General features: G+C 36.9%; 10 protein-coding genes across 10 annotated transcripts; 5 read left to right on the top strand and 5 right to left on the bottom strand.

The window, feature by feature from the left end:
* Nucleotides 1-2,188: 2,188 nt before the first annotated feature.
* On the bottom strand, nucleotides 2,189-3,516 carry PHYBLDRAFT_143535 (hypothetical protein; the record flags this gene model as incomplete). The annotated part of the gene is made up of 3 exons (XM_018431003.1): nucleotides 2,189-2,353; nucleotides 3,034-3,331; nucleotides 3,404-3,516. 3 exons carry the CDS (start codon nucleotides 3,514-3,516, stop codon nucleotides 2,189-2,191), a joined length of 576 nt encoding a protein of 191 aa, XP_018293317.1.
* Nucleotides 3,517-4,517: 1,001 nt separating this feature from the next.
* PHYBLDRAFT_143534 (Zn(2)-C6 fungal-specific transcription factor) lies at nucleotides 4,518-7,079 on the top strand (the record flags this gene model as incomplete). Its single annotated transcript, XM_018431002.1, has 3 exons — nucleotides 4,518-4,631; nucleotides 4,817-4,823; nucleotides 4,882-7,079. 3 exons carry the CDS (start codon nucleotides 4,518-4,520, stop codon nucleotides 7,077-7,079), a joined length of 2,319 nt encoding a protein of 772 aa, XP_018293316.1.
* Nucleotides 7,080-7,453: 374 nt separating this feature from the next.
* Nucleotides 7,454-8,131, bottom strand: PHYBLDRAFT_7454 (hypothetical protein; the record flags this gene model as incomplete). Its single annotated transcript, XM_018443022.1, has 5 exons — nucleotides 7,454-7,621; nucleotides 7,741-7,807; nucleotides 7,868-7,933; nucleotides 7,986-8,034; nucleotides 8,074-8,131. Coding segments are annotated over 5 exons (408 nt in total), but the record flags the coding sequence as incomplete, so codon positions are not given.
* A 597-nt stretch (nucleotides 8,132-8,728) lies between these two features.
* On the top strand, nucleotides 8,729-9,263 carry PHYBLDRAFT_132574 (hypothetical protein). The gene is made up of 2 exons (XM_018429504.1): nucleotides 8,729-8,947; nucleotides 8,999-9,263. Exons 1-2 carry the CDS (start codon nucleotides 8,748-8,750, stop codon nucleotides 9,165-9,167), a joined length of 369 nt encoding a protein of 122 aa, XP_018293314.1. The 5' UTR covers nucleotides 8,729-8,747; the 3' UTR covers nucleotides 9,168-9,263.
* A 2,899-nt stretch (nucleotides 9,264-12,162) lies between these two features.
* PHYBLDRAFT_110985 (hypothetical protein) lies at nucleotides 12,163-13,889 on the bottom strand (the record flags this gene model as incomplete). The annotated part of the gene is made up of 6 exons (XM_018428189.1): nucleotides 12,163-12,436; nucleotides 12,489-12,694; nucleotides 12,754-13,019; nucleotides 13,068-13,452; nucleotides 13,521-13,726; nucleotides 13,793-13,889. 6 exons carry the CDS (start codon nucleotides 13,887-13,889, stop codon nucleotides 12,163-12,165), a joined length of 1,434 nt encoding a protein of 477 aa, XP_018293313.1.
* A 430-nt stretch (nucleotides 13,890-14,319) lies between these two features.
* PHYBLDRAFT_71965 (hypothetical protein) lies at nucleotides 14,320-15,362 on the top strand (the record flags this gene model as incomplete). The annotated part of the gene is made up of 5 exons (XM_018442572.1): nucleotides 14,320-14,495; nucleotides 14,551-14,701; nucleotides 14,755-14,838; nucleotides 14,886-14,989; nucleotides 15,047-15,362. 5 exons carry the CDS (start codon nucleotides 14,320-14,322, stop codon nucleotides 15,360-15,362), a joined length of 831 nt encoding a protein of 276 aa, XP_018293312.1.
* A 63-nt stretch (nucleotides 15,363-15,425) lies between these two features.
* On the bottom strand, nucleotides 15,426-16,209 carry PHYBLDRAFT_166530 (hypothetical protein; the record flags this gene model as incomplete). Its single annotated transcript, XM_018435430.1, has 4 exons — nucleotides 15,426-15,442; nucleotides 15,463-15,577; nucleotides 15,635-16,137; nucleotides 16,182-16,209. 4 exons carry the CDS (start codon nucleotides 16,207-16,209, stop codon nucleotides 15,426-15,428), a joined length of 663 nt encoding a protein of 220 aa, XP_018293311.1.
* Nucleotides 16,210-18,513: 2,304 nt separating this feature from the next.
* PHYBLDRAFT_26035 (hypothetical protein) lies at nucleotides 18,514-19,519 on the bottom strand (the record flags this gene model as incomplete). The annotated part of the gene is made up of 4 exons (XM_018439879.1): nucleotides 18,514-18,624; nucleotides 18,679-19,203; nucleotides 19,261-19,387; nucleotides 19,443-19,519. Coding segments are annotated over 4 exons (840 nt in total), but the record flags the coding sequence as incomplete, so codon positions are not given.
* A 234-nt stretch (nucleotides 19,520-19,753) lies between these two features.
* Nucleotides 19,754-23,916, top strand: PHYBLDRAFT_186344 (hypothetical protein; the record flags this gene model as incomplete). Its single annotated transcript, XM_018439227.1, has 17 exons — nucleotides 19,754-19,968; nucleotides 20,024-20,173; nucleotides 20,229-20,282; nucleotides 20,339-20,472; nucleotides 20,535-20,617; nucleotides 20,684-20,803; nucleotides 20,867-20,986; nucleotides 21,059-21,475; nucleotides 21,590-21,647; nucleotides 21,773-21,900; nucleotides 21,952-22,176; nucleotides 22,234-22,536; nucleotides 22,579-22,739; nucleotides 22,791-22,965; nucleotides 23,037-23,244; nucleotides 23,316-23,452; nucleotides 23,510-23,916. The coding sequence occupies 17 exons, from the start codon at nucleotides 19,754-19,756 to the stop codon at nucleotides 23,744-23,746; spliced, it is 2,925 nt and encodes a 974-aa protein (XP_018293309.1). The 3' UTR covers nucleotides 23,747-23,916.
* Nucleotides 23,917-25,041: 1,125 nt separating this feature from the next.
* On the top strand, nucleotides 25,042-27,493 carry PHYBLDRAFT_71969 (hypothetical protein; the record flags this gene model as incomplete). Its single annotated transcript, XM_018442573.1, is given in 7 exon segments — nucleotides 25,042-25,083; nucleotides 25,630-25,644; nucleotides 25,798-26,008; nucleotides 26,062-26,576; nucleotides 26,637-27,030; nucleotides 27,050-27,199; nucleotides 27,249-27,493. 7 exon segments carry the CDS (start codon nucleotides 25,042-25,044, stop codon nucleotides 27,491-27,493), a joined length of 1,572 nt encoding a protein of 523 aa, XP_018293308.1.
* Nucleotides 27,494-27,608: the final 115 nt, after the last annotated feature.

Genomic DNA, 27,608 nt, shown 5'->3' with positions numbered 1-27,608 from the left:
AAAATATATATATAAATCAACAGTATAAATATTTTAAGAAAAGAAACTAAACTACTAATATGATGGGGTACAGAAATATAATTGGAAAATAGCTTTTTTTTGTTAATGATATTTTATTGACGTATAAAGCATGCTATGACCAAATGAAATGATCCAAAATGTTGTTCGCTTTAAAGAATAATAATAGTAATAATGAAGTACAAAATACCTTTTTACCGAATACATGGCATTTCCTGGTCAAACCTAACCATTTATGCTTGTGGGCACATATATACTTCATTTGACCTAGACTATAAAATCCAGATAGTCGGAATGGGTAAAACATCTTTTTATTGATAAAGAAAGGTATTTTCAATAGAATAATACAAGGCAGGTTTGTTGACTTGTATAAGGACTTTGATTTAAATACAATTCTTGGTTCTGGATCACGATTACATCATAATTGATTTAAATAATCAAGCCAGACAAACACAAAGCAGGTATCAAGACTAGAATATTGAGAGCCGGGGGGAATACAAATCGAGAAAAGCGACTCTAGAAAGTCGAATATTTTTAATAGTTTATTGCACAAAGACAAATTGGATTATGTATTCGGATTCCTGTTTATAAACAGCATATTTCGAGGTTTTGGTAGTCAATGCTGGCTATAAAGTGAAAATCAAACTTTCTAACCAATCTTGTAATTCTCGAGAAATAAAACAAGTCGATTTTGCACGAGTTTGTGTATGCTAGTATAAAAATACCTGTTGTTTGCGGTATATTGGTGCAAGGTGAAAATGAAGGATATACTACAAGAACAGAAGAAGCATTGCACAATAAAATTACCGGTGCATATAAATAAATATAATTTATTACTAAATTTTGAGATTATTTTTTTTTGTTTCAAATATCAATGTGTGCACATATATTTATAATATAAAAATATTTTTTTAATATTAGATCGATAAGCTAATACTCGCATGTTTATCATATGCTACACATTTATAATTTGGTAAAAACCTGCAAACCTTCTTCTTTGGTCGGTGCAAGGCTTTTCCGGAAAGTACGTAGAGCAACAATCAATAACTAGATGTAAGCTTTTGTGGATTAGATCTAACAAAGGAAAGAAAAACGTATACAGTTAATTTCTTTTTTTAAATAATGAAATATTTGTTTTATGAATTCGATGTTGTTTAAAAGCCTCTTTGCTTCCTGTTATACTTCAATTTGTTCTGAAAGAGGCCTTAATAGCAAAGAAACAAAGCCAAAAAAAAAGAGTTTTGTTAGAAGTACGGAAAACATGAACTGTTCAAGAAACACAAATATTTATATGTACATGTGTGTAGCGTATAGTAGACAACTAAAAATTTAATTACATTAATATTATTTATTCTTTTGAAATATGTGTAAGTAAAGCTTAGTGAACAAGAAGCTTTTAGTAGCCAGTCTGTAAAATAGACTCCCCCCCAAAAAAAACAGGAAATATATACAAAGTTTGCCTATGGACTCATCCATTAAATAAATGCTATACATTTGATTCTTTTACAGCCAATTTTTAAGGGACGGTTATAGCATTACTTCTAGTAAAAAGTGTATATCGATTGATATTGTCACAGGAACATATTTTCTTGCCCAATTGGTCTTTTTTTTTTCTTCTCTTTTTCTTATCGAAAACTATGTATCAGAAGTGTAACATATGACTTTGTTGCACCAGCTCGATCGGTTAGTTGCTAACAGAAGCTCTTCACAATTATCATTGCCATTCTTAAAGCTTTAACTAATACTGCAGCCAGTTGTATTAATTACTGAAAGAGTATTGTAAAGCTAGCCTTTAAGCTCATTATTATTATTAATGTAAATAATACTGCAATATATACATTGATGGCTTTATCAATTGATGTGAAGAGTAAAGGGACAATATACTGGTGCATGACTATATATATATATTATATGAGACGAAACTTTATTAAATTTCCCAAAGAAAAAAAAACCAGGTATTACTTCCTATAATGGAGAGGTAGATGTTTAGGAAGATATTGATGGGCACACAAAGTGTGGGGGTTAAGGCAGTAAGCTAATAAGTACGAGGAGAGAGAAAACATACAGATAGTATCGAGAGCGACGAAGACATATTGCAAGAAAAGGTAGAAGAAGTAGAAGAAGGAAATGAGTAGTCTATGAGACTAGAGTATTGAAAGTAAATTTGTAGCTATGTGTTCACGGAAGCAACTAAATTGGTAGGAACAAAAGCCACATCATCAAGAATTGCTCTCCAGTATGTCTTCCAAGCCGCGGCAAGCATGCCATCCAAAACATGATATGAGTCAATATATTGGGGCGAAATGAGGGAGAAAAGGATGGAGCATAAAAGGCGCTAAGGATTGTTGGCTAGTCGAGTGGGGTACGGTGTTATGCACTTGGGAAATATTATAGTCTAAACCTGCCAAACAAGAGGACACTCGACAAAGAAGTTTTTAGGAGTGTAGTAAGAGTGGCCACAAAGCTAGAAACTATCTTAAAGAACTTGCCGTCTTTATTCTTTATAAGCAGATCATGTCCCCTAAGATTTACGATCATATAAACAATAATATCTCTCTATTTATGGCCTTGAGTTCCCAGCTTGGGATCTGCTTTTTTGTAATTTCATTATAATTTTTTTTTTAAAAAATACAAAATACACACACACACACAAACAGTATGATTTAATTGACATAATTGGAAGCTTGGATCTGCAATGTATTTAAATCGCACTAAAGAGATTTACCTTAAAGTGGTTTGCTTTGTTTCTTATATAGGAAGATATTGATATGTAAATATGTAAATATGTAAAGATGTATAAAATTAATGTTTTTATAAGAAGATATCTGCATGTACACAATAAGAAGAATAATAGAAATAAGAAGAGGAATAATAAAAATAAGAAGAAGAAGAGGTTAAAGCCTATAGACAAAGAGAAAATTAAGGGAAACTAAGATAGAAGAGTATTACAATATACATCAAAGAGAAAAATAAGTATGTTTTGTTTTGTTTTTACAATGGAGTGAGTTAATATACAGTGGCCATCTCTCCAGAATTTGTACTGTAAGAACGTGTCTTTCCCATGGGTACACAAGTATCAGCTGGCAAGACAAAGCCTCGCTCTGGGGCAACACAATCTTGTCCTCGATGAGCAGCAGTCACGGCGCGCACAGTTGCTATTGTAGCCGCATGGACAGTACAAAACAAGGTGTCATTGGGCATAGGATTGATGGTGCGAGAAACAGGAGAAGTCATGCAGTTATTTCGTTGGTAACTGTAATTGTGCTGGGCCATAATGGAAAACAACTCGGCATGCGCTGCTTCTTCATTTGATCTAAATAAAATGTTAGCATCATTTTATTTTATTTTTTATTTCTGTTGTTGTCATTTATATATAAATACTAACGGTTCAGAGCACGATAAAGGATATTCGAATGATATTGCTAGACAAGCTTTGATAGGAAGTGGGGAGATGACGCTAGTCATGTCATTTGTACAAGGCATTGGACGTACGAACATAAGAGAAGAAGAAGAAAAAGAATGTACAGTAAAAGAAAAAGATACAGAGAGAGAGAGAGAGAAAGGAAGAAAGAAAAGAGATATTGAGATTCAAATTGAACAAAACTCAAATCTCAAAACGCACGTAATGTGTATTATTATTATTTATTTTATTTTTGGTTGGATCCAAGCAACAACAACAATAATAATAATAATAGTAGTAGTAGTAGTAGTAGTAGTATAAATATAAAGCCAATTCACTATTTAACAAGTTTGGGGGAGAGAACATTTCTGCGTCATCAGTAGTACACACTCACACTAGCAAATGGTTCTTTGGCGTATATTTGGAAGTATATTGGTTTTTTAAATACAAAGCATGGACTAAAAATATAATAATAAAAGAACATTTTAGATTAGTTGTTTTGATATCATACAGGCAGAGGAATTGTTCTTCATTAAGTCCAAGTATTTTCAAATCAACCAAAAAGCAATTAATAAGGACTCTGTCTTTATTAATAGTCAGTGTTGGTTCACACTTCTAGTTACTCGAATTTGCAGTGTTAATATGGCCTGACCAAGCGATTTCCAAGCGTGCTCGGCTATCCAAATCCAAAAAAACCAAACACACATTGCAATGGTAAAGATTGCGCAGTATCCAATAAAAGAGGGTTCAAAAAAATCCAAGGTCTGACAAATTATAAACATATTTCTGGAACGAAATATTGATCTTATTTTAGGCATTCGAGTACCTGGAACAACTGGTATTGTCACCCAATTTATCTACACTCAAATATTAATATTATTATAATAAAGATTGAAGCACAGAAGCTTACATAATTCACTCTTCCGGACCAATCATTGTCCCTTTCCTCTTCAGGGCCCTTTTTTCTTTTTTCTTTTTTCTTTTTCTTATTTGTTAAAATTTTATTATCATATTGTTGCCCGTCTTCTAGGAGTTTAAAAGAAGAATCAATAATACTTGTTTCTTTGAAAACAAAAAAATATTTACTACTTTACACACTATGAGCATTGATAAGAAGTTCAAGCGTATAGCTGAGTACCCGAATGACCAACTACATCCCAAGAGATTCAAAGTCAATAGAGCCTGTTACACATGTCGAGTAAAGAAGATCAAGGTAGATGGCAATAATTGTCATGGAGATTCTAATTCAAGTGATTAGTGCGATGGACTACAGCCATGTATGCAGGTAACCATAGATACATACAGCTCATAGTTTGTTATTCTCTCGTCATGCCAACACACACACTCACTCACTCACTCACTCAATAATTTTATTTTTAACCTTTGTAACGACCATAGTGTAAAGGTAAGTTTAAGAAGGTTATAAACAGCAGAAGATTTTCTGACGCTAGCGTTTAATATAGCACGAAAGATACCTTGTTCATTCTCATTAGACGGTTCAATTGATCTCGATTTGGCCAAACCTAATAGTCAAGAGAATCCTGGATATATATCATTACCTCCCACTCTCGGTAGCCCACAGGGTCCAAAAATTTCCTTGGCTCAACAAAAATATTTAGAAATGAGGAATGAAAGCTTTTTAAAGACAAATCAATTGCTGGAAATACTCGGTACGACATGGCCTGGGGAAGGACGGGAAGGCTGGTATGTTCCGGATCGTTTCTGCCCGGTAACACAGCATGAGACCGAAGAGCCCGGATCAGAAATATTATGGCAGACTATTCGACATCCTCTCATCAATCTTTATTTTCGACATTTCTATGCAATACTACCAATTATTCCCAAGCGCGAATTTTACAACCAGCTAGAAAGCCAAGGGCAACTTATTACATCCTGTCTACTCTACAGTATGTATGCACACGGCGCACGATTTTCTCACGATTCGACTGTTGATCCAGAAGATTACTATGACCAAGCATGCCGAATGCTTGACCAGATTCTCGATCGACCACATATAAGTACCATCATATCTCTCTGCCTTTTGTCCCTTTTTGAACCATCACGGCAAGGAAAGAAAGGAGACCCTGGCTGCAGATCATGGATTTACAGTGGAATGGCATATCGTATGAGTCTTGATCTTCGGCTACACAAGCGAACCTACTCACACGGTGAAGACGAACTTCGCAAACGAGTGTTCTGGGCATGTTACTGTCTTGACAAACTTCAAAGTATACACAGAAGCCAACCTTGGTCTCTTCTAGCAAAGGACATCGAAATTGACGTACCAATGCTGCAGCCTGGAGATGATGCAGATGAACATGAGATTATTCAAGGATTTGTAGCATACATTCAGCTTATGAAGATTGGAGAACGGGCACTAGATCCCAACATAACCGAAACTTCAATTCTTCAGACATACGAGAACGAACAAAAGGCACTTTTGTTCGACAATGAATTGCTGCACTGGCTACGAGCTCTTCCACTGCATCTTCAATGGACTCCATTTCCCTCCCACGCTAATGCCGTACCTACCCAGCCACCTCCCGATTCAATGGTTGCCCACTTGCATCTTGTGTACAATATGATAGAGTTGGCGGTACTGGCACCCTGCGGGTCAACAGCCACTGTAGTCCAGCAAAGATGTACAGCCGTTGCAACCAACATTACACAATTAACATGTTCCATGGCAGAACAAACTCATACAATTCTTTCTAATGCATTTGCAGCTCACGCAATTATGGCGGCCATCAGAGTTCACTTGCCCAATTGTGGACAGAATAATCAGAGTTTTGCTCGTCATGCACGAGTTATGTTCCAAAGATCCACAAGAAATTTGCGACACCTTTTAAGCCACATAATTATCCCTGAAATCGAATCATTTGCCATATCTCTTCAACAAACACTAGCCTTGGCGGACAAGAAACACGCTCAAAGAGTTGCTGACAAAGAACGACGTACATCCCATCCAATCATTTACCCACCATTTCCCATATCAATCAATACAAAAGACGTCAGATCGAATCCGGTATCCAGGCAAACAGATCTAAACGGACTTTATATGAAAAATATAGAACCCAATACAACTCAAGTGCTACCGCGTAGCCTAGCCTCATCTCCCTCTACTATTGCCACTGCTACTGCTACTGATGCCACTTCCGTGTCCTCTTTGTGGAAACATGATATAAACCCTATGCCAAAGAATCCACTTGATATCCTTTCTGTTGATCCATGGTCAACCTCCACATCGACCAAATCTCCTCACGACACAGATCCTAACACTACCCCATTTCTGTACAGACAACCACCAGTATACACACCCTTACTCGATCTGCAGGCCAGACGTTCCACTCCAAATACCACAAAGTCAAATCCTCGAGAATGGCAAACCACACCAGACACAACACAAGAAGACGCACTTTTGTACTCATTATGGTCTCAACCAGAAGAACAAACCCAAAAACCACTATCACCATCACGCATTACTCAACAGCCAGCTTATATGAATATTGGATTGGGAGTTTATGCTTCTGCTCATCAGCATCATACAGATGTTATTCGACAACATGTGCCCGGAATGGACTCTAATACAGCCGTACGTCCGGTGATCCTGACGCACCAAGGCCAAGTGATTGTATCCCGAACAAGCGAGGGACAAGCATGATCAAATTTCATTCTACTAGAAATATGTTCCTTCCTCTCGATTAGCTCAATATGCATTTGTCGCTGCCCTGATCCTTCATCGACAAGAGGGTAGCCAGCCGAATCTCTTCACTCTCCGCAAGGCGCTGATGGATATATATATATATATAATATGAAAAATAAATAAATAATAACAGTGTCCATTAGAAAAACAATGAGTTCGACTAATATTGACATTCTTCTATTTTTTACCCCTGTTTTTGCCTTGGCTTGCAGCCGAGATATCTCTTGTTTATTCTGTTCTATTTCTGCTTTTGTCCTATGTGGTTTTGATTGCTTTGCTTTATTTGCCCGCCGGATTGCAGCTAAGGCAGAAGGACTGGAAGTTGGTGCTGGTTTTCCTGGGCATTGGTGATCAATCCCTAATCGATGCTTGACACAATATGACAGCTTGCAATCGGAACAGGTCATTGGCACCAATAATTTCTGCTTGCAGCCCTTGAGTTTGCATGTATTGTCTAGTGGTTTTGGACTGGCGCAGTTATTTTGAATATGCTGATTAACCTATATACACATAATAATAACAATAGTAATAAAGGGTTAGTCTCGAAATGTAGGTACACCAAAAAAAAATCATAGAAAATTCTCAAGCACACACACACATATATATATAGTTATATTACCTTTATATTAGGATCCTCTCCTCTAGGTACAGAAACAGGCTTCTCGCATATAGGACAGGTAGGAACACTTTATAAAGGACATGATAAGTAATATATCGAATACTATGTACATACAGATAGTATTTACCGTACATCCAAGCTAGGGTCATTTAGGCTAGGGCACTGATGATCCTCTAATTTGAAATGTTCTTGGCTAATGGAGGATGAGTAATCAATTGTATAGATTTAGATTTTCTTAAACTCACCAGTAAATGTGCTTGCAATGATAGCAAGTATAAGGTAAAAAATCTAAGACTCAATTAGATCAAGTTACAGTAATGTTGTAGCTCTTACCTAGCTGAGAGCAGCTAGCGTAGGTGCATTGCTTTCCAATGTCTGGAAGTTCCATGAGATCAAAAAAGAAGAAGAAGAAGAAGTAAGGAAAAGGAAAGTGCGGCACATGTCAACGCTTATTCTTTCTTAATTCATTCGCCGACATTACCTTTTTATTTTTATTTTATTTTCTCAATATATAAAAAAAAACCAAGGGGTAAAGTCTTTAACGTCGATTACGTTATCTGTCTGTGCACAAAACGATGACAAAGAGGAAGTCCATATTAGTAATCTTTGGCCTCCTAGTTGATTCGAGAAACATCTACTCTTCCAAATAACAAAATACATTAGGAGTAGATACGTGCCTTTACTCAAAAGGTTATCTCTGCTAAATTTAGCTTTCCTTTTTTTCCTTACTCTTTTAACTAAAGCACTTCTTTATATAGACAGAAATATATGTCTCTTTAATTTCTAATCCTTAAGCTGCAGTCAGATAACGTCAGAAAGCATTTAAACCTTGAATTGATAAAATCATATAAAACTTGGATTTCATGCCAGTCATTCGAGCTTTTTTTTTTCTTATTAAAACCACGTGACTGCAACCCAAAAAGGGTCTCCAAAAATGGCTAAAGAAAATACACCTGTCGAAAAAAAATATACTATATATAAAAAAAAAGCGTTTGCTCATCTACATCATGTCTGCCGTCGCCGATGATGCCATTAAAAAGGTCTTTGTGGAACTCCAAGCAAAGTACATCTCCAGTACACAACAGGTGAACCAGGTCAAGAGTCAGATCCAAGCCAAGCAGAGAGAACGCAAGATGGCCGAGTTGACACGTCGCGAACTTGATGCTCTTGATTCAAACACAAAGACATACAAACCAGTAGGAAAAATGTAAGAATTACTAATTTTGGCACATGACAAGATATTAAGTAAAAGTAATAGGTTCATCCAATCTCCACTTTCTGAGATGAAGTCTCAGTATGTAAATGCAGTCGCAGGTGCTGATGAGTCTATCCAGCAGCTCGAGAAATCACAAAAATATTGGGAAAGAGCAGCATCTGATGCACAGGGCAACCTCAAAGATATTCTTCAAGGGCCACGAACCATGTAAAAGTCCAGCATAATAAGCTGGAGTATAGGATGTATATACATATACATGTTACATAAGTCATAAATAAACCAAGACAAGAAACAAAGCAATATAACTAAGATAATAATCCGGAAAGCAAGCCTCCAAATTTGTTTTTCAATACCAACGATGGCTTATTTGACAGAATCTTTTGTTTGATTGAATTGGGTTTGCTCCTCTCACTGCTGCTACTGCTGCTACTGCTGCCGCTGCTGATAATATTACCGGATATTGCCTTTTCCATTTCCTTTGTAGTCTTTGCACCATTTTGTTTGAGGTAGCTTGAAATAGATTTGAGGCCGCCAGATCTGGCCAAATCAAGGGGTGTAGGGACTTGCTTAAGTATATAAGGATTGGGATAAACCCCAAGTTCGCCGACTAGTCGCGCGATTACTTTGGGGCGTTGATGACGAACAGCATAATGTAGGGGTGTTTCTCCTTTGATGTCCTGAGGACTAGGATCGACTCGGCAATCTCGGATCAACAAGGTTACCAAACGTGTCTTTCCGGACATACATGCATAATGAAGAGGTGTAGAACCTATCATGTCACAAAACAAGACAACGGATTTAAAGAGAGATTATGAGAACAAAGATCCTGGCAACAATAAAAAAAAGACAAAATTTACTCACCAGCTTCGTCTGGCTTTTCAAGTAGAGCATAACGGGAAACCTTTAGGAGGTAGATAATTATATCTAGCGAATCACATCGGATTGCTGCATGCAAAGCTGTTTCTTGGTTGGGACCAACGCTTTGCATAATGTCAGCTTTGCCTCGCTCGACCAGCAAGCGGACACCGTTTAAATAACCAATACTGGCTGCTAATACCAGAGGAGATATCCGGTCTTCAGGAACTGAGGACATAGGGTATACATTTGTGTTTGCACCAGCCTCGAGTACTTGCTCGAGCGCGCGTGTATTCTTGACGGCCACTAGGGCGTGTACTAAACTGTAGCCTTCCTTGACGTCCCGGACTGTTGGGTAGACATTAGCCACATTAGGAAGTCCACCGCGACGAAAATAATTACTATAGTTAAATAAATAAATAAGCAAGTATATGCATCCAAAACAAGAAAGAAAAAACCATTATCCATTATTATTATTATTACTATTATTATTTTGGTTTGCCTTACCTGATAAGGGTACTGATCTCAGCTTTTGTATATTTTCTTAATGCAATACTTTCCCAGAAACCTTCTCCACATGCAAATGTCAGTGTATCAGATTGAGGTAATTTTGTCGCGCAAACCGAGTCAGATAAAGAAGGGGAGACTTTTTTCTGATCTGGGATTTCATTGTCAGCAGGTTCGTTAAGTTTTGGTTGGTTTGGAGAAGATTGTTTGGCATCGTCCGAGAGAATGGACAGTATATCAAAGTGATCGTCATCAACCAAATCATTTTTATTCTTATGACTCTCGAGGGTCTTGGATTTGGATCGAGAGTTGGATTCGCAAGAGTAAGACGAATTGATTGAGGTATTAGAACTGAAGACAAAACTTCCGTAATTAGATGATAATGAAAAACATTGATTGTCTTGTTTTTCCTGAGTAGATTTGGAGGATAACTTGGGACATCCATCGTAAGCAATTATGCTATCATCAAGCGATTGACAGCCTCTTCTTCTAATCTTCTTGTAGTGGTCTTCTCGATGTTGGTGTCTTAGGTGCATAAATGCTCTCGAAATTCTTTCGTGTTTTGATCTGTAGAATTGCATTTCACGAACAGCCTTTTCATAGCGTTCTGTTTGTATTTTCATCAGTCGTTGTAATGTAGAGTGTTGTTGTTCCATCTTTTGAAGAGAGCTATAGAGTAAATTATGTTCTTGTGTCCACAAGACAGCAATTTCTTCTATAGCACTATTGAGTTGGTTTTTTATCTCTGTACATTCAAGTGTGTTGATAATAGAAGTAATATTATTGAGTTGGCCCGGTTCGATTGGAAGTCTTTTGGGTTTCGGGGTGCCCGGAAGAGGAGGTAGATCCCTGGCACTGTAGTATTGTCTGCAGAGCATAGGAAGTAGGGTATATAAAAATGAATGTATGCGGGTGAAAGAAAGAAAGAAAAAGATAGATAAAGGTTTACAAGTAATAGAAGAAAGTAGTGTAATAGATATGCATTTCAAAAGGGAGTGTTCATTTCAGGTCATTGTAAGAAAAGAAAAAAGGCTTACTGAGGAACGATGAACTGTAGTACTGTATTTAGTCAGGGATATTTTACAGAAAAATGTGATAATGGGTGTATACAAGACAGGCACAAAATATACCAAAAGATCTGTTTCTTTATTTATTAAACTATTCATAGTGTAACTTTGGTGCAGTCATCTCCTATCACTCTCAGAGCACTATTGGATTAAAAAAGTGATCAACGAAACAATGCAGACACACAAGAGGCTCTTGAGCCAGCAAGATGAGTCTAGTGAAACATACTAAAACGTTATTCCATTTTTAGCTACTTTTCCGTCTTAATATCCTATTTCAAGAAGTATTCAACAATAGGATATTCTATATATTCTCAAGGAGAGAAGTATACTACATGTTGGTTACACATGTTTGTACTCTTGGCTATCGTTCATAAATAAAAATAAATAAATAAAGAAAATGTCAACACGACAGCAATATTGATTGTTCAAAGTGCTTCATTAGTACGACAGGATTTTCTATAACATAGTTTAACAAAAAAAACCAAATATTTGCACACAAATTTGCCTGGATACAACAGGGAGGTTTTTCGATGAGAATACAATGTTTAATCCACCGATACTCAAAGATATACGAGCTTATATAAATATATAGTCTATTAAAAGTACTTCTTTATATGGCGATGGAAACAATATCGACAACACCAAAAAGTTTTTTTATAAAAAAAAACAATAAAATAAAATCTATAGTCCATCAGCTGCTGACATCTCCATTCCACTATAACCTCGGTGCCGGCCCCTGACACGATCTAAAAAGGCTGAAAATAATCTAAGTAACCCTCAAGTGTTTTTACCATGCCACACTTTACCTGCCCACAATCCTGCCAATTTCTGCTTGTACTTGACTTGCAGTAACCATATAGGAATTGCCAGTACTACAAATCCAATTGCTGCAAGACTCTCAAAAGGTGCCTCAATAAATGGCATAGTACACAGAAACATAGCAACAATGCAAAAAAGCACGGGTGTTGTTAGCCAAACACGATACGGTCTCTTTAGTTCTGGCTCTTTGTAACGGAATACAAGCAAAGATAACACGGCCAAGAAATAAAAACTGTAAATCCATATTAAATCTCAAGATCCCAGATTAACTTGCTTCTCCTTACATCCATGCACACAACGAGTAGAAGTTGACAAGACCACGGAAGGATCCGAGCAGAATCATTATGCTCGTCAGTACAGCCTGCAGCACAATAGCCATTAGGGGGGTCTGTGTCCAAGTGCTGAGTTTTCCAAAGAATGTCGGTAAATGCCCCTGTTTAGAAGATACATATATAATGCGTGCGCCAGTAAAAACGCTCGCATTGGCCGTCTAATAGCCCCAAGGAGAAAAAAGTTAGCAAGCTTGTTTCAATCTTGAAATATACTTACACCAAAACAGCTCAACGCAACACAAACCGCAAATAATATTCCTCCCACGGGCCCAAACACCTTTTTCCCAAAATCCATAGCCACTGTATTTGTGTGCATGACCACTTCTGGCCGCAAGGCAGCTAAATAAGCAACATTTGCCAGCAAATAACATACAATAACTAAAGGAATCCCAAAAATAATGACACGGGGAAGGTCCTTATGAGGGTTCTTCATCTCTCCAGAAACATAGTTGAGGTTGTTCCAACCGTCATATGCCCATAGTCCTGTGTACAAGTCAGTTTTGGGATGTGTTTAGGGTTATTGATATTTACCCGAGTACAGTGCAAGAGCATATTGCCCAAATGTTGTGGTATCAATATCTTTGAAAGGATCTCCTTGAAAGGCATTACTGGACCAATATGTTCCCCTTGACAAAACAACTACACCTGTGATAGAAATCACCAGAGCGGTAAGCACTTTTACCACAGTCAGTACATCCTGAACCAGAATTCCCGCTCTTATAGATAGTCCATTGATCAAACTGACAATCAAAAGAGCAGATATAGCGAGTAGTTTCGGGAGGTATATAGGAATAACCGCATCTGCCAACTCAACGGCGGCATCAGAGTCGTGTGGAATCTGAAAGAAGTAGGCGTGAAATATAATCCGCGACACATATTCACCAAACACAATACAGACAATTGCAAGACTTCCAGGCTAAATTTACAACGCAAAGAAAGAAAAGTAAGTCCTTCTTTATTATTACCCGTATGGCGTGTGGTTACCTTTTGAACAATGATACTGACAAACTCAAACATAAAAGACACCAGGCTTCCAAAAGCACGTCCAAGGTATACAGCCTCACCTCCATTCATAGGCAGCATAGTACCCAATTCTGCATAACATAGTGCACCCGAGAGTGCCAACAGACCAGACACTAGCCACACAATGAGTGCCGTACCAGGGCCATGCATTGCTTCTAATATAGGACCTGTAACCGATGTGGACCCATTCAAAATTTAGCAATAAATCTCATCCAACAGAGATATTCTCTTACCAGGCGAGCTAAAAAGCCCACTCCCGATCATTGCGCCGACTACCAAACCTAGTCCATTTAGCATCGACACTTTCTTTTGTAGTTCAGGCGCTCGCATCTGACTATGGGTTAATGGTATCATGGGTATCGTCTCAAACGAAAATACTGATGCGGTTGATGCATTTGCATGATGGGCAGGGAGTAGAGTCTGGCCATCATGGTCAGACAACAATAAAGATGCATCATCACCGTGCCCATCGCTGTCATGGCTGAATAAAGACCGGTCATCTGAATCATCCAATTCGAATGCAGTCTCTAGTTCACGATCCTGCTGCCGTTGATTGGAAGATTGACGTGTGGAATGAAATGGCATTAGAGAATTGCATCCAAGGATATTAACCAGAGTTGAGAAAATACATCCATTTTAGGATTTATCGGGATCACAACTTGGCAAAAATGGTTTTCTTTAAATGCCAATAATAAAAATAAAAATAATAAAACAAAAACAATATAACCACTTCAGAGATTACTATTTTATTTAAAGTGCAATGTCAGACAGTCCAAAACCAACCACAGTTGATAGTCTTAGAAAAGCGCTCGAAGAGCTCGGGCTCGACTCGCGTGGGCACAAACCAGAGTTAAAGAAGCGTTTGCGCAAGGCAACCAAGCAGAATGTCAACAAAAATGAGTCATTAGAACCTGTCAAGGTTGAATTGCCAGAGACGTAATGAACCATTTAGTCGTGTTTATCTATTTATCTTCTTATTTATATTAAACAGAAAACAAGACATCAAGACAAAACTGCCTCTGTATGATTATTATCTTTTCTTTGACGTTGAGGCGACGTGCGAGGTTAACGGTGGCTTCGAGTTTCCTAATGAAATCATAGAGTTCCCTGTTGTGCTAGTGGATGCAAACACCTTTAAAATAGTAAGCTAATGTAATGTAATATATCAAATTGTATCCGTGTTAATCAATTATAGGTAGATGAATATCGATCCTATGTAAAACCAACAATCAATCCTACGCTAACAAAATTTTGCCTTGAATTGACTGGCATTGACCAAGTAAGTCTGTACTAAATTTTTACTGTACATATCTAACTGTTATGAAGGCTACAGTGGATAACAGCCCTTGTTTTATTGACGTTCTCGATGATTTTCAAGAATTTCTTGGCAAATGGTCATTATTTCAGAAAAAATCTGCTGTGTTTGTAACAGGTAATTTATGTATATATATATACATTCAAGAGATGTCTTACTAACTGATTGTAATAGATGGTCCGTTTGATATTAGAGACTTTATCACAAAACAATGCAAGCACAGTAATCTCAAGAAACGCCCAGCCTATTTTTCTACACCATGGATTAATATTCGCAAACTATTCCGCGAATTTTATAATTATCCCGTAAACAAGAATATTGGAGCAATGCTAGAAGCTCTTGACATGAAATTTGAGGGTCGTGAACATTCCGGTCTCGACGATTCTCGAAATCTAGTGGCAATTGGAAGGAAAATGTGGGAGGATGGTTGTGTGTTCAAGACAAATATAAAATGGAAGGCACCTCACAAGAACATTCGAAAGAGATAGAAAAGGGTCGATTACAGAAAACGTCTTTTTGTATTTTCTAATTCTATCATTGCTTTTACACATTTAATCAAAGAATCCGACTGAATATCCGGATATGTACCATCATAGGCATCTGCACTATAAACCTTCTCTTCTGTTGTTAGATAAACTGTCCGTACAGACACGTTCTTAGCTCCTGCAAGATCCCAAGCATGCGCTGCAATTAAATAAAAGTTCTAAATTTACGGGTAAGAAATTGATTCAAAGTACTCAAAGCCATAGAATCATCTTACCTCAATTCGCTTTGTCTTATGAACTGCGGATCGCATGAATTCAGAGTATACCTTTGGATGAGGTTTTGAAATTTTTAGATCATCACAGCTCAGAATATTATCACCAACAAATGTATCTAGACCATGTTTCTTTAACAACGTCTCTGTACTAGAATAAGACCCATTCGTGAGAATCCAAATATCCCAGTTATTTTCTCGCAAGAGCTCAAAACATTCAAGAGCTGTGGCCATTGGTAGAAGATCATCGAAAGCTGCCATGATTTGATCAATCTCTTCATTAGTTGGAGCCTCCATGTCCTGCACTAATCTAGCTCGTGTTAAAGTAGCTCGCAATATCGACAACAAGGAATTATAGCGGCCTGCATGAGATGTGCCAAAGTAATCGCGTATCCCGGCCCACAGCCATGCATAATAGAATATTCTTGCTTGTTTCTGAGATGGTAGATCTTCAGGAAATGTCGCTTCAAGTTGGTCAATCACTCTGTCAAAAGAGAAGAGGGTTCCTAACGCAAAATATCAATATTTGTTTACAAACAGTTATGCCTACCTAAGAAATTAAAGGCAATAGTTGGCATTACGATTTGAATTATAAAAAAGAATAGGTGAGTAAGGAGTCAAATGAGTATGGATTATGTACTTTTATAATGCCGTTTTGTCAAGGGCGGGGTGATATTGACACTCAGCCACAATTCTCGCCAATCATAAGCAATAAATTCCACCGCAGTAGTGAAGTGAGCAACACCAAGAAGAAGACTCCCGTTGCTGAGCAAAAGACCGCAGCTAAAAGACTTACCATAGAAGCTATGATACTGCGTGTGGTCTTCAACTAGTACAAAAATCACAGATAGTCATTTTTTTTAACTTCTCTTATATTCTATTTCTATCTTCTTATGTCTTCTCGCACATGTCAGTCTCATGTTATGCGTATTATATTTATGTAGAGTGATAAAATGGTGCCCTTGTTAAAGGACGTTTAGCTCATAATAATCGCCCAATTTAAAGAAAAGAAAATAGTTAATATATTGTATGGGTAGGAATTGAACGACTAAAAGAAAGTTATAAATATTGGAAACAATATTATATCTATATATATTATCTAAATAATTAAATATTCAGATTATAGCATGTACAAATGTGATACTAAAGGGTAATTAGATCGGAAACGCCATTTGCAATGATTTTATGTGCAGCAGTTGTAGGGTGCCAAGTATCCCACCAGAGATACCTAAATCAATAGTTAGTTACAAGAACAAAAAAAAAAGAATATAGAATTACCTATCCGGTACTCGGCACTGTGTTGAGTTTTCTGATTGACACATCTTATCCAAGACCCACAAGTCCTGCTCATCAGGCTTTTCAAAAAATGTTTGAAATAAATTATGGCTATCAAAGAAATAAATCTTCACTTGCCCGGTATTTGAAGCTGCGTATTGTCGTTTTCTCCGTTTTGCAGAAGTGTGGTCATGGATGAATTGTTTGATCATATTTTGCATATTATAATTGTATAATTTTATCAGATCCCGGAGATCAGACTTTTCATCACTCGAAAGGTCATCAAAGAGCGGTAATCTATCAATAGGAGCCAGGCCCATTATGCCAAAATTGCATGCATTTGAGAAGGTAAAGAGCCTCTCCTATAGATTTTTAAGCAAAATGTCATCCTGGCATTAAATTGTATTACCAGCTCATTGTAAACAGAAGAAATAACACGGTCGATTGCTGATTCAGGTTCAATCCCTTTATCTTTGCTTGCTACAAATATATCATGGACATCATTTACTCCTAATGTGTCGTACAAGGAGAAAAATTATGCTAGAATCAGAAATTTGGTCTCATTAAGATTCTTTGATCTAAATTACCTGTCCAGAGCATATATATCGATTCTTGGGGATCCAGCTTTTGGTTCCTAAGAGTTTGCTGAAACATATAGATTTGTTCGCTTACATCGGCAGTAGTTCGATATACAACGCTCTGTTACATCAATACGTAAATATATTTAAAGTCAAAAATATCTCTCGTCATCCTTACGTTATTAGCTGTTGCACCGGAAAAAGCAAAATTGTATAGATCAGATCCAAGAAGCTTTGAGAGATATTCGGCCCAGGTAGGTCCATTTGTCATTCGGCCCAACTAAACACCACATAATATTAAGTGTCTTTTGAAAATTATGATTGATATTCTATTGCCTACATAATCCCCAGCAATATAAGATTCTCTAGTAAGATGAGCGTAACTAGAAAGAAAGGAAAAATAAGTCGAAGAGTCTTAGTTCTAGAGAGAAATATATCCAACCCATTTTCTGTCCACGAATTTCCAAAAGTTATGATATTTTTCCATTTTGATTCATAGCATGGAGCATGTATAGTTCCAGGGGGATAAATCTGGTTGTCAAGAGTACATATAGCTATGCGGCAAAAAATCGGAGATACACAGAAAAATACAAGTAAAAGAAGTATACTATGTAAATACATAACAAAGAAGGAAGTAAAAGCAAAAAAAAACGAATAAACTATTACAGCAGCTTATTTATTTAAGAATTAATTCCATGGAAAAATAATATTCCGAGGCATCTTAGGGATTAGAGCTAGTTTGCTTGTTATTGAAATGTATAGATAGAACTAGACCTTCTGGCCGGTAGAATATATATATTGTACTATATTACACTATATTATATAATTTAATATCGGTTTCCCGGTAGGATAATTTAAAGATATTAATAAAAAACAAAGACGTTGTTTACTAAATACTAACGGGAAGATAGTCCAGTTTGGTGGGTAGCTTTTTTTTAACCTAGTCAAGCCGATAGTTCTCCTTTTTCTTAAATATAAAAAATTGAAGAAAAATCTAAGAAAAGTAGGCTGGATAAGAATCATAATCAATCACACGTATGTACATACCATAAAGTCAAATACTAGTGTGCCAGAACTTCCTATGATCCATGGCAAATTGATAAGCAAGTAATGTCGATCGGTAGAGCGCAGAAATATAGACTATTTTTAATACATGTTAGACACAGCCGTTGATCATGCTACTGTTAATATTACCAAGGTGAAAAAGACGTTCCCCATTACGGCACACATAAACATTCCCAAACTTAATCCATCTGTGCTCTTCTTTTTCGTATTCTTAATTATCTGAGGGATTCGACTTCCAACGTACAATATAGCACTAAGCCAACCCAGAATTTGTGGAAAGACGCTCAACATTTGTTCAGGCATCCCATCTTCGGGATCTTTTGGCGTCTTTAGATGCACGGAATAATAGGCATAACACGATCCTAGAATCAACAATATGACAGAAGAACCTCCAACCAGGTTCAATACTGTAGTTGAAATTTCTTTTTCCTCAATCGATAAACTCTCGATAAAGCGAGAAATTGAACCTGTCTGTTCAATCAATGGGTCTGTCTCCGTACTCATGCGCTCTTCTCGTGAGCCACACGTTTGAAGATCGTCAGTATCCGTGTCTACCACAACTTCTTCTCGTAGTCGCTTATTGATCTTTCGGTAATGAACTACCTGCCAGATAAGCCCCATATCGGCCACAGTATACCACAAGGCCAAAATAAACTATCGTATAATTGAGTGTATAGCTCAGTTAGAGTACACAAAGGTGACACAACTCACCATGGTTACTAGCAAATCCTGCATAACAACGCCAGCCAGATTAAATAGGTCCCCTGCAAGCCAGATAACTAGAAATGTCATTGACAAGCCGTCTCCATTCTTTCGTTTATAGTTTATAAATAATTGTCTATAGGCCAACAATTGAGTTTTACAAATCGATATAATTAAGTACAAAAACGCACGGTGCAAACACAATGACCCAGCATGCAAATGACGCATATCCAGCTAATGAAGATGCAAATACTGGATCCCACATGATTAGACATTGAAGAGAAAGAACCTTTACAATATTTAAATAGGCTTGATTTTTTTTTGAAAGAGCGTAGACATACTTCCTGCTATTGGTTTTCCTCTTCAAGGTCAACTCACCCTTCTACTTCAACTTAGCCACCCACTGACTCTGGCGGAGACTAAAACTATGGCATAACGCCAACACGAAGCTCTCATTTTGTTTGGAGGCAAATTGTCAAGGTCATTTGTCGTAAATTACAAGATGGCCGAGTTAACTGCACGAGAGCAAATAGAAGGCCACAAAGCACTCTTGGAACTAGAAGCATGCTTTAATGCTAAACCACGCGGTGTTGTCCTAAGCATTCAGGGATCCCAGATCAATGCGCTAGCCATGTTCTCTAAAATATTTCAAAAATACTCTTATCCTGTCATTATAAATGCTGCAATTCTAAAACTTGCTGATTGGTTTAGAATAAGGTGATTATCAACCACGAATGTATCCTTTCGAGGCGTAAGCTGACATTTTGATTAGCAATAACATCGTAAAATTTCATATATATCAAGTGTTTAAGCAAGCTTCTGACCTTCACTTGGCTAAAGTTCTTAATGTTGAAGAAACAGCAAGACGTATACTGGGAGTTCTAGATAGTAACGATCCAACCGCCCGATCTATTGCACTCCGGTAAGAAAAAAAAACTTAACTCAAAACATAGTCTAACAAGGTTTATTGAGATTAGTGTGCTTGGCTGTATGTCTATGATTATCGCAGAAAAGCTAGATGTACACTTTAGGTAAGATTTATTCAGTTGAAAAATAATGATATTCTAGACCTAATTTTTTCCCAAAGTCTTGTACAAAGGTTGGAGCAGGCAACTGATCGTGTTGAAGTTGAGGCTGCTATTTGGGCGGTCGATCGGATATGTGCACGATCCCAACGATTCCCTGCTGTGATTTATTCAAAGGTGGTGGCCGAATTAGAAAGTGAGATATTAACAATGTGTTCATATATTTACCGTCACATTAGATCTAACATTTTATAAAAGATCCAAAAACTTCGCCTCATACCAGGTTAAAGCTTGTTAGAATATTTCGACACATGCACCGAGATATTAGTATGGCCAGACAGGTAATAGAATTGAATATGGGTTTTGAAGATAAAGGGGGGGAAAGGCTAACAAGTTACTGGCCATAGACAAAAGAAACATGTTTAGGCTTCTTGGATAAGTTTGCCGACGATGAAAAGTTTGTTATAGAGACCCTGCGAACACTTACCATTTTACTCAGTGAAGCTCGTATTGATATGAGGGAGCAGGTATATGATAAGCGGAAACAAACTATTCTACTTAGATATTTTACTTAATAGCTTATCTTATAGATCGACCGCCTTTTGGAGTATGCTCTCAAAGATAAAAGAGAGGCTGTGTGCTTCAGCCTTTTGTACGATTTAGTTCTTCTGGGAAGGAATGATATAATATTTGACACTTCTCATATGGCGGTATGAAAAAAAAAGAGACAATTACCAAGCCAGTGAACTGTCTCATTCTTACCGTTATCAACATACCCTTAGAAATTACTTGACATTGTCTCCAAAATGAACGTCAGCCCAAGGCTTCAGCAAAGAGCCTACAAATGTTCACAAGCACTTATATATACTCACCGTCAGCTAATCGCTCGTCTACTGTTGCAGAATGAAGACTATATATACAGACATACATTCCTAAACTCTTTAGACATATGCGAAAACAGACTGGTAGAGGCATTAAAGTGCGGACGATACACCCTTGCCATTGCATGTGCTCGTCTCTTGACATCTGTTGTTGAGATTTCTTTAACCAAGAATACATCTGAAGAGGATATGGATATAGATAATGATATAAAAGCTCGGATGGGTCAGCTAGGAACAAATGTGGTTAAACATGTCAGTTGTGTCGACCTGAGTGTTGTAAATGAGACAGGTTTCTTGAACAAGGCAGCCAGATGGCAGGTAGGATCTGATATGCGCGCTTATGTTTTTATCTTTCTCGATAATCTATGCTATTATTTCCTTATTATGATCTGCACATTAAAAATATTCTTACCACAAAATTGCTTATTACAGCTATGTGAAATACTCAAAGTAAAAGCACGACTTTGCTTGCTTTTAGTTGATTGGGATTGTGAGACTTCATTTCGAGAAGCTTTTCAAGTTATGACAGTTGCCAATGGCAAGTACAGCTTATATGATGAAGCTACTCCAACTCCTTTACTAATACCATACCTACCTTTTAAAAAAACTATTTAGATGCCATGTCCTCAATATTATTGCCCTATTTATCTTCTATTTCATGCAAATGTAAAAACCTTTCTCAGTGGCTGCCTTATGCAATTATTGATGGTTTGAAAAGTCATCATGAGAATCCTCTTGTATTTGTAAGTTTTTAGATATTTAGTAAAACCACGGTCCTTAATATGTGTGTGTAGGTCAATTTGATGCGGCTTTTGTTTCGAACAACAAGAAAACATTCGATTGAGAAAGATCATATATCCGAGTCAATTGTAAGATTATTACGTGAATTTGGTTACTGGGATGAACAAGCCGGTGTATGTACAAGAAACGCGTGGTATTTGTACCTCGTAGGTAAAGAGGCTGGCGTGTACGGTTGGTATCAGGTCATGCACTGTGCCATCCGGGATCTTACTCGAAAGGTAATAAAAGGGGAACGTTCGACTTAATTCGTTAAAAACTAAATGGTTGGTCCTTAGGCCGAATCGGAAGCATCCCGGTATTGGCTTTCTGCTCTCTCGACCCTAGCTGAAGCGGAGTGGAAACTTTTAAGGAATGATATACAAGTTGAAGGGCACCTTTCTGCTGCCACAAATCAATATCTTGCAGTCATCAACCAATTAAAAGCTTTTCAGGCGTTGGACCAACCACTACTTTTACAAACCTGGTTTGTTCAGCTACGAATGGAGATGGTCAACGCAATACAATTCATGACAGTCGTATTGGATCAGCTCCAACCAAATTCAACACACTGCTCCAATGATAGAAAACTCGCCAAATTTGTAAGTTACAAATACTTTATATTAAATCTAACTCATCTATAGATGCAATCATGTGCTATTCGGTTCAGAAAACTTGCTTTCCGTTATGACTTTACTGCACAATCATTTTACGGAATCGATCAAGAAGCTTTAGACGTAATTGAATCTTATAAGATATGCTCATTGGTTTGTGAACATGCTGCTCGCACTTATTTGAAATCAGGGTAAGAAAACCTTTGTGAAAATGGCAATATAACAAACACAATATATTATAGGATGCTGTTTTTCTGCATAGACCCATCCCTCATACCCCTCTTGAATACTGTAAATAATCAGTCAAATATCCTACCATCCTTAACGAATCATACGGCACTTAAAAGGACATGTGCTGAATTTTTAAGGAAAACAGTGGATTGGGAAGAGTCAAACATGATAGAAGGTCATCAAGATGTAAGTCTAAGAGAGGTAGTTTCAAAGGATATGATGTCTAATTGTGGAAAGCTTTATTATTTATGTCATAGAAATGTAAAGCTGATATCCAACGGTTTAGTAAAACTTTGCTTCAATGGCCATTGATTCTTCCGAGGTCCTTTTTCACAAATCAAAGAAATGTGACAATACAACTTACGACTGATCCTTTACTGAGCGAGAAGAATCCGATTACACTTCAACCTCGGGAAGATCTAGTTATCAAACTAGAAGGGCTTGTTAAATTTCCGCCACAAAAGAGTAGGCCGATAGTTTTTGGTTTTTGGTTTTTAGCTTCGAGAAACTGATATTAATAACCTACAATTCTACAGAAGCTTTCAAAGTTATCAAGAAAGCTGCAATCGTGTGCTTTGTGACCAGAGAGAAGATTGTTCATTTGGATGATCGCCTTGGGGTTGGGATGATATTTGCAGATCCTCTACAAGCCTTGTCTGATGAAGCTAGCGAGGTATTCTAACTTATCTACAATCCAGATTAATAGTATTAACAAAACATACATCTCTAGTCTATCCTCTTACAATCTCCAACAGTGTATACAACTGATGTGGTCAACTCTTATTTCTCATGTACAGGACTATTAAGTCTTCCTGAGCCTAATCTGACACCAGATGTATTCTCTCCTCTTGGTGAAATTCAGAATATACGCCAAGAAGCATGGGTGAATATATTTGTGAAATTAGTAGATGAAAACTCAGAGATATGGGCCACTGGACCACAGCAATGTGGAAGAATTACTTGGTAAAAAAAAGCAAGTTAATGCCTTGTACGGTAATATTTGTTTTGCTACCATTTCGTACACTGTATTTTTAATACGGCTCCCATCGTCGAAAGTGATGAAAATCTGTAGAAAGTTTATTGATTCTTCTTGATACACCATCTTAATTTTATATATTTTCCTATTCTCTTTCGCTTTAAAAGCATGATTTATGATTAAGAGATAAAGATAACAGGTTTCAGGAAGAATGAGTTGGCTGTTCACTTGGCGAAAATTCATCTTGATTGAAATACACAAAATTGAGATGTAATTTTCTAAGATGCAAAAATATAGACAAAAAATATTATAAGAGTATTTCTCAAAAAACTCTAGATATAAGAAATTAGCGATAATCCCTATGGTGCTATTTTGTTTATTCTTTGAGAGAAATAACATTTACAAAGGACTGTAAAGAAATCACTAGTAGAATCGACAGACATCTTAAAGCTATTAACAATAGGGAAACTGAACAGTATTATAGGCTTTTAGATTTGTATGTCTGAATATAAAATAAAGATGTGATTGGTCTAAATTAAACTGAAAGCATAAAAACCTATAGGAAAAAAAACCCTTTAAGGCTGTTGCACTCCCCTAGTATATAATATGTAGCTGTACAAGCTCACTGGAAATAAAGCTGAAATAGTCAACATTACATCAATGCAGTGTTACAAGCGTAAATGGCTGACAAAATCAAGATGTTGATTCGAACAAATATGATTATAATGGTTGATTTAAAAGTCTATTTTTTTATGAAAGTATAAATTATTTTGAGTGTTATGCTTTGTATATTGATACTATCAGTAAAGGCAACCTTCATATTAGTGTTTTTATCAAAAAAGGAAGTGGTCCTGACCAGATAACTATTTTTACCATCTATTTTCTATTTCTTTTCTTAAGACTTGGATGTTCGTTGTTCAGATGAATCTAAAGTCGCCGCTTCTTACTCATATTTACTCAAGCGCTACTTTGTTATGATGAGTCATTTTTTGTTTTATTTTTTATGCTTAGTGAGATAGGATTTATAGGTACAGAACACAATTCCAAAAAAAAACTACCAATACAACACATTGCACAGGCTACGAAAGGACTCTTCTTGTGTTGTACCAAGCAAAATAAATGGCCTATTATGTCGAGCTTAGAGCTCATCGATTTTCCGGCACACCTCCGAGCACAAACTTTATCGCTTGGATATCTTTTTAAAGCTATATATATATGTTTATATAATGTAAATATAAATAGTGACAAGCAATAGTATGCGACTTGTATCTCCAATAACCTAGGTCATGTTTTGTCTTTTCCTTTCCCAATTTTTCACTCCTAAGCAGGTATACATGCGTTTGTGGATCTTACATTTATTTTAGTATTCTCAAGACAAATAGTAATATAATATCGGTAACTGTTGTATTTGACAGTCGTATTTTTTATATATAAAACAAGTCCTATGAAGAACGCAGGGTTAATCTTAGAAACCAATGGTAAATACAGACCTAAGCGTAGAAGAAGTTCTATAGAAGAGGCGTAGTTTTCATAGTTAGGATAACATCTTAACCGATATTAACCCTTACTTTCTCTTTAATAAACCTACCACTACCAAATGTCTCTCTTTAATCCTCCGTCTCTCAAATCTCTTTTATTTAAACTATTATAAACACTAAATCCAATAGTGATGTGTATTTTGGATGAGCTTAACAAAATTGTGGCATGCCATCTGACAGCTGTAGAACCTCTTGAAGGAAACAAAATATATCCCACATTTTCATTTGTATTTGAAACACCTCTTTTCTTTTATATGTATATAATAAAATAGGAAGGTAAGCATAATTGTACTCTTTAATAATTTTATTACTAGGGCATCAAAAATTTATCTATAGCCATCCCCCCAGAATGTAAGTTATCATTTATTAATTGTATTTCAATTCAAATCCTGTTTTTGGATATCTTTTCTTATTCTTTCTTCTTTAAAAAACTAGAGAATCAGCAAGATCACATGATATAAGAACTCTGCCTTAAAATCAGTCTTTTGTATATCACTTGATAAGCCAAAAGCAAATGGTAATACATATCCCAAAGCACCAACATTATTACTTTACGACAAAATCGATACTACTGTTATTGCGTGGGGATATGACGCTCAGCGCAAGGCTTTGCTTCCAGGTTGTAAAGGGATCCTGGTAGATAGATTCAAGTTGTGCCTGGACCCTGAAATTAGAGATTCAATAATTCTTCTGAATGGACTTACTTCTGTAAAAGGTGTGTAAAATATTGAGTCAGGAGAATTAATTATGTCTCACATTATCGTATAGTTATTTCTGACTACCTTAGGTTATTCCATAAATACATTCTTTCTGAGCTTAATAGTACTCTCGGGGCAGTCTATGATCCCACAAGATTTAAATACTCTCTCACAGTCCCAGCTGCGTGGGACGATTCTGCTAAAGCAATTATGAGAAGGGCGGCAATTCAAGCTGGTATCATATCACAGAGTAATCACCCATCTAGGCTTGTGCTGACTGGTGAGCCCGAAGCTGCATCTCTTTTCTGTGACAAACAATCAAAGCAATTTAAACTTGGTAGTGGAGATCGGTTCATGATATGCGATGCTGGTGGTGGGACAGTTGGCTTGATTGTATTTGAGCACAGCCAAGATAGAAGTACGATGACTCTCAAAGAAATTACAAAAGGATCAGGGAAATCATGTGGTTCAACCTTTTTGGATTTAAATATGCGGAATATACTGATGAGTCGATTGGGTCATCATGCAAACGAAAACAAAGCTGCGATTGATAACCTGATAAAGTACTTTGTAACTACAGCCAAGGTAATGACTTTAAAGTACACAAGATTTGGAATTGCGTTCTAAAACATATAGATTTATTAGCCAGAGTTCGAAGATGGTGAAGACGCGTACTTTCCACTACCACAATTAATGAATATTAGTGCCTCTGAATTAGCAGCTATGGATGTGGTTGATGGATCACTACATATAGCAATGGAGGAACTTCGAGAAAAAGTTTTTGACCCTGTGGTTGAGCAAGTATTCGAGTTGATATCTGGGCAATTGAGAAAAGCCTTGAACATAAGCACAATTTTCTTGGTGGGAGGATTTGGTCAATCAAAATATTTGTTAAAGCGCATCAAAGAAAAGTTTGTGAGCAAGGTAGTATCTATAGCTGCGCCTAATCGTGGTGAAATGGCCGTAACTCGGGGTGCTGTATTGTATGGCCTTAACTCAGCGGATTGCACGACGCACGTACGGTATATGCACAGACGCGGTATATAATCCAGCTCTAGATATACCTGAAAGAAAAGTTACAAAGGTAGATGGCTCAGTCCGAGCCATCAATTGCTTTCAAGTGTATATCAGAAAAGGTGATATTGTTATTGCGGATGAGTGTATATCTCAAGATTTTTATATATTCTACCCGAATCAATCAAATTCAGGTATGTATTGTATAAATAATCAAAAGCAGTCCAAGTATCTAACCATAAGTTCTCACACTGGCAGATCTCTATGTTTATGATGGTGATGGTATACCTCCACGCTATACAGATTCTCCTGGTGTACATAAGGCTGCCCATTTTCCTATCATCACAAAGTGTCTTCCTTGCGCAAAAAATGGAGATATAATCCCTGTTAAGACGATTATGTATTTTGGTCAAACCGAAATATTTGTTCAGACCATCGTTGGAAACCAAACAATTATATACACATGGCCATTTGATACCGATGTATGATAGCGAAATCCTTCTTTGGTATAGCTATTTTGAAAGGTACACCTTTCCTGGTGCATCCTCAAACTCTCTGTCACAATATTGCACACACATACTGCCAGAATAGTATTGACCATAT

The sequence above is a fragment of the Phycomyces blakesleeanus genome (genome assembly GCF_001638985.1).
Source record: "Phycomyces blakesleeanus NRRL 1555(-) unplaced genomic scaffold PHYBLscaffold_7, whole genome shotgun sequence".
NCBI classification, from domain to species: domain Eukaryota; kingdom Fungi; phylum Mucoromycota; class Mucoromycetes; order Mucorales; family Phycomycetaceae; genus Phycomyces; species Phycomyces blakesleeanus.
This window is presented reverse-complemented; position numbering and strand designations above follow the sequence as displayed.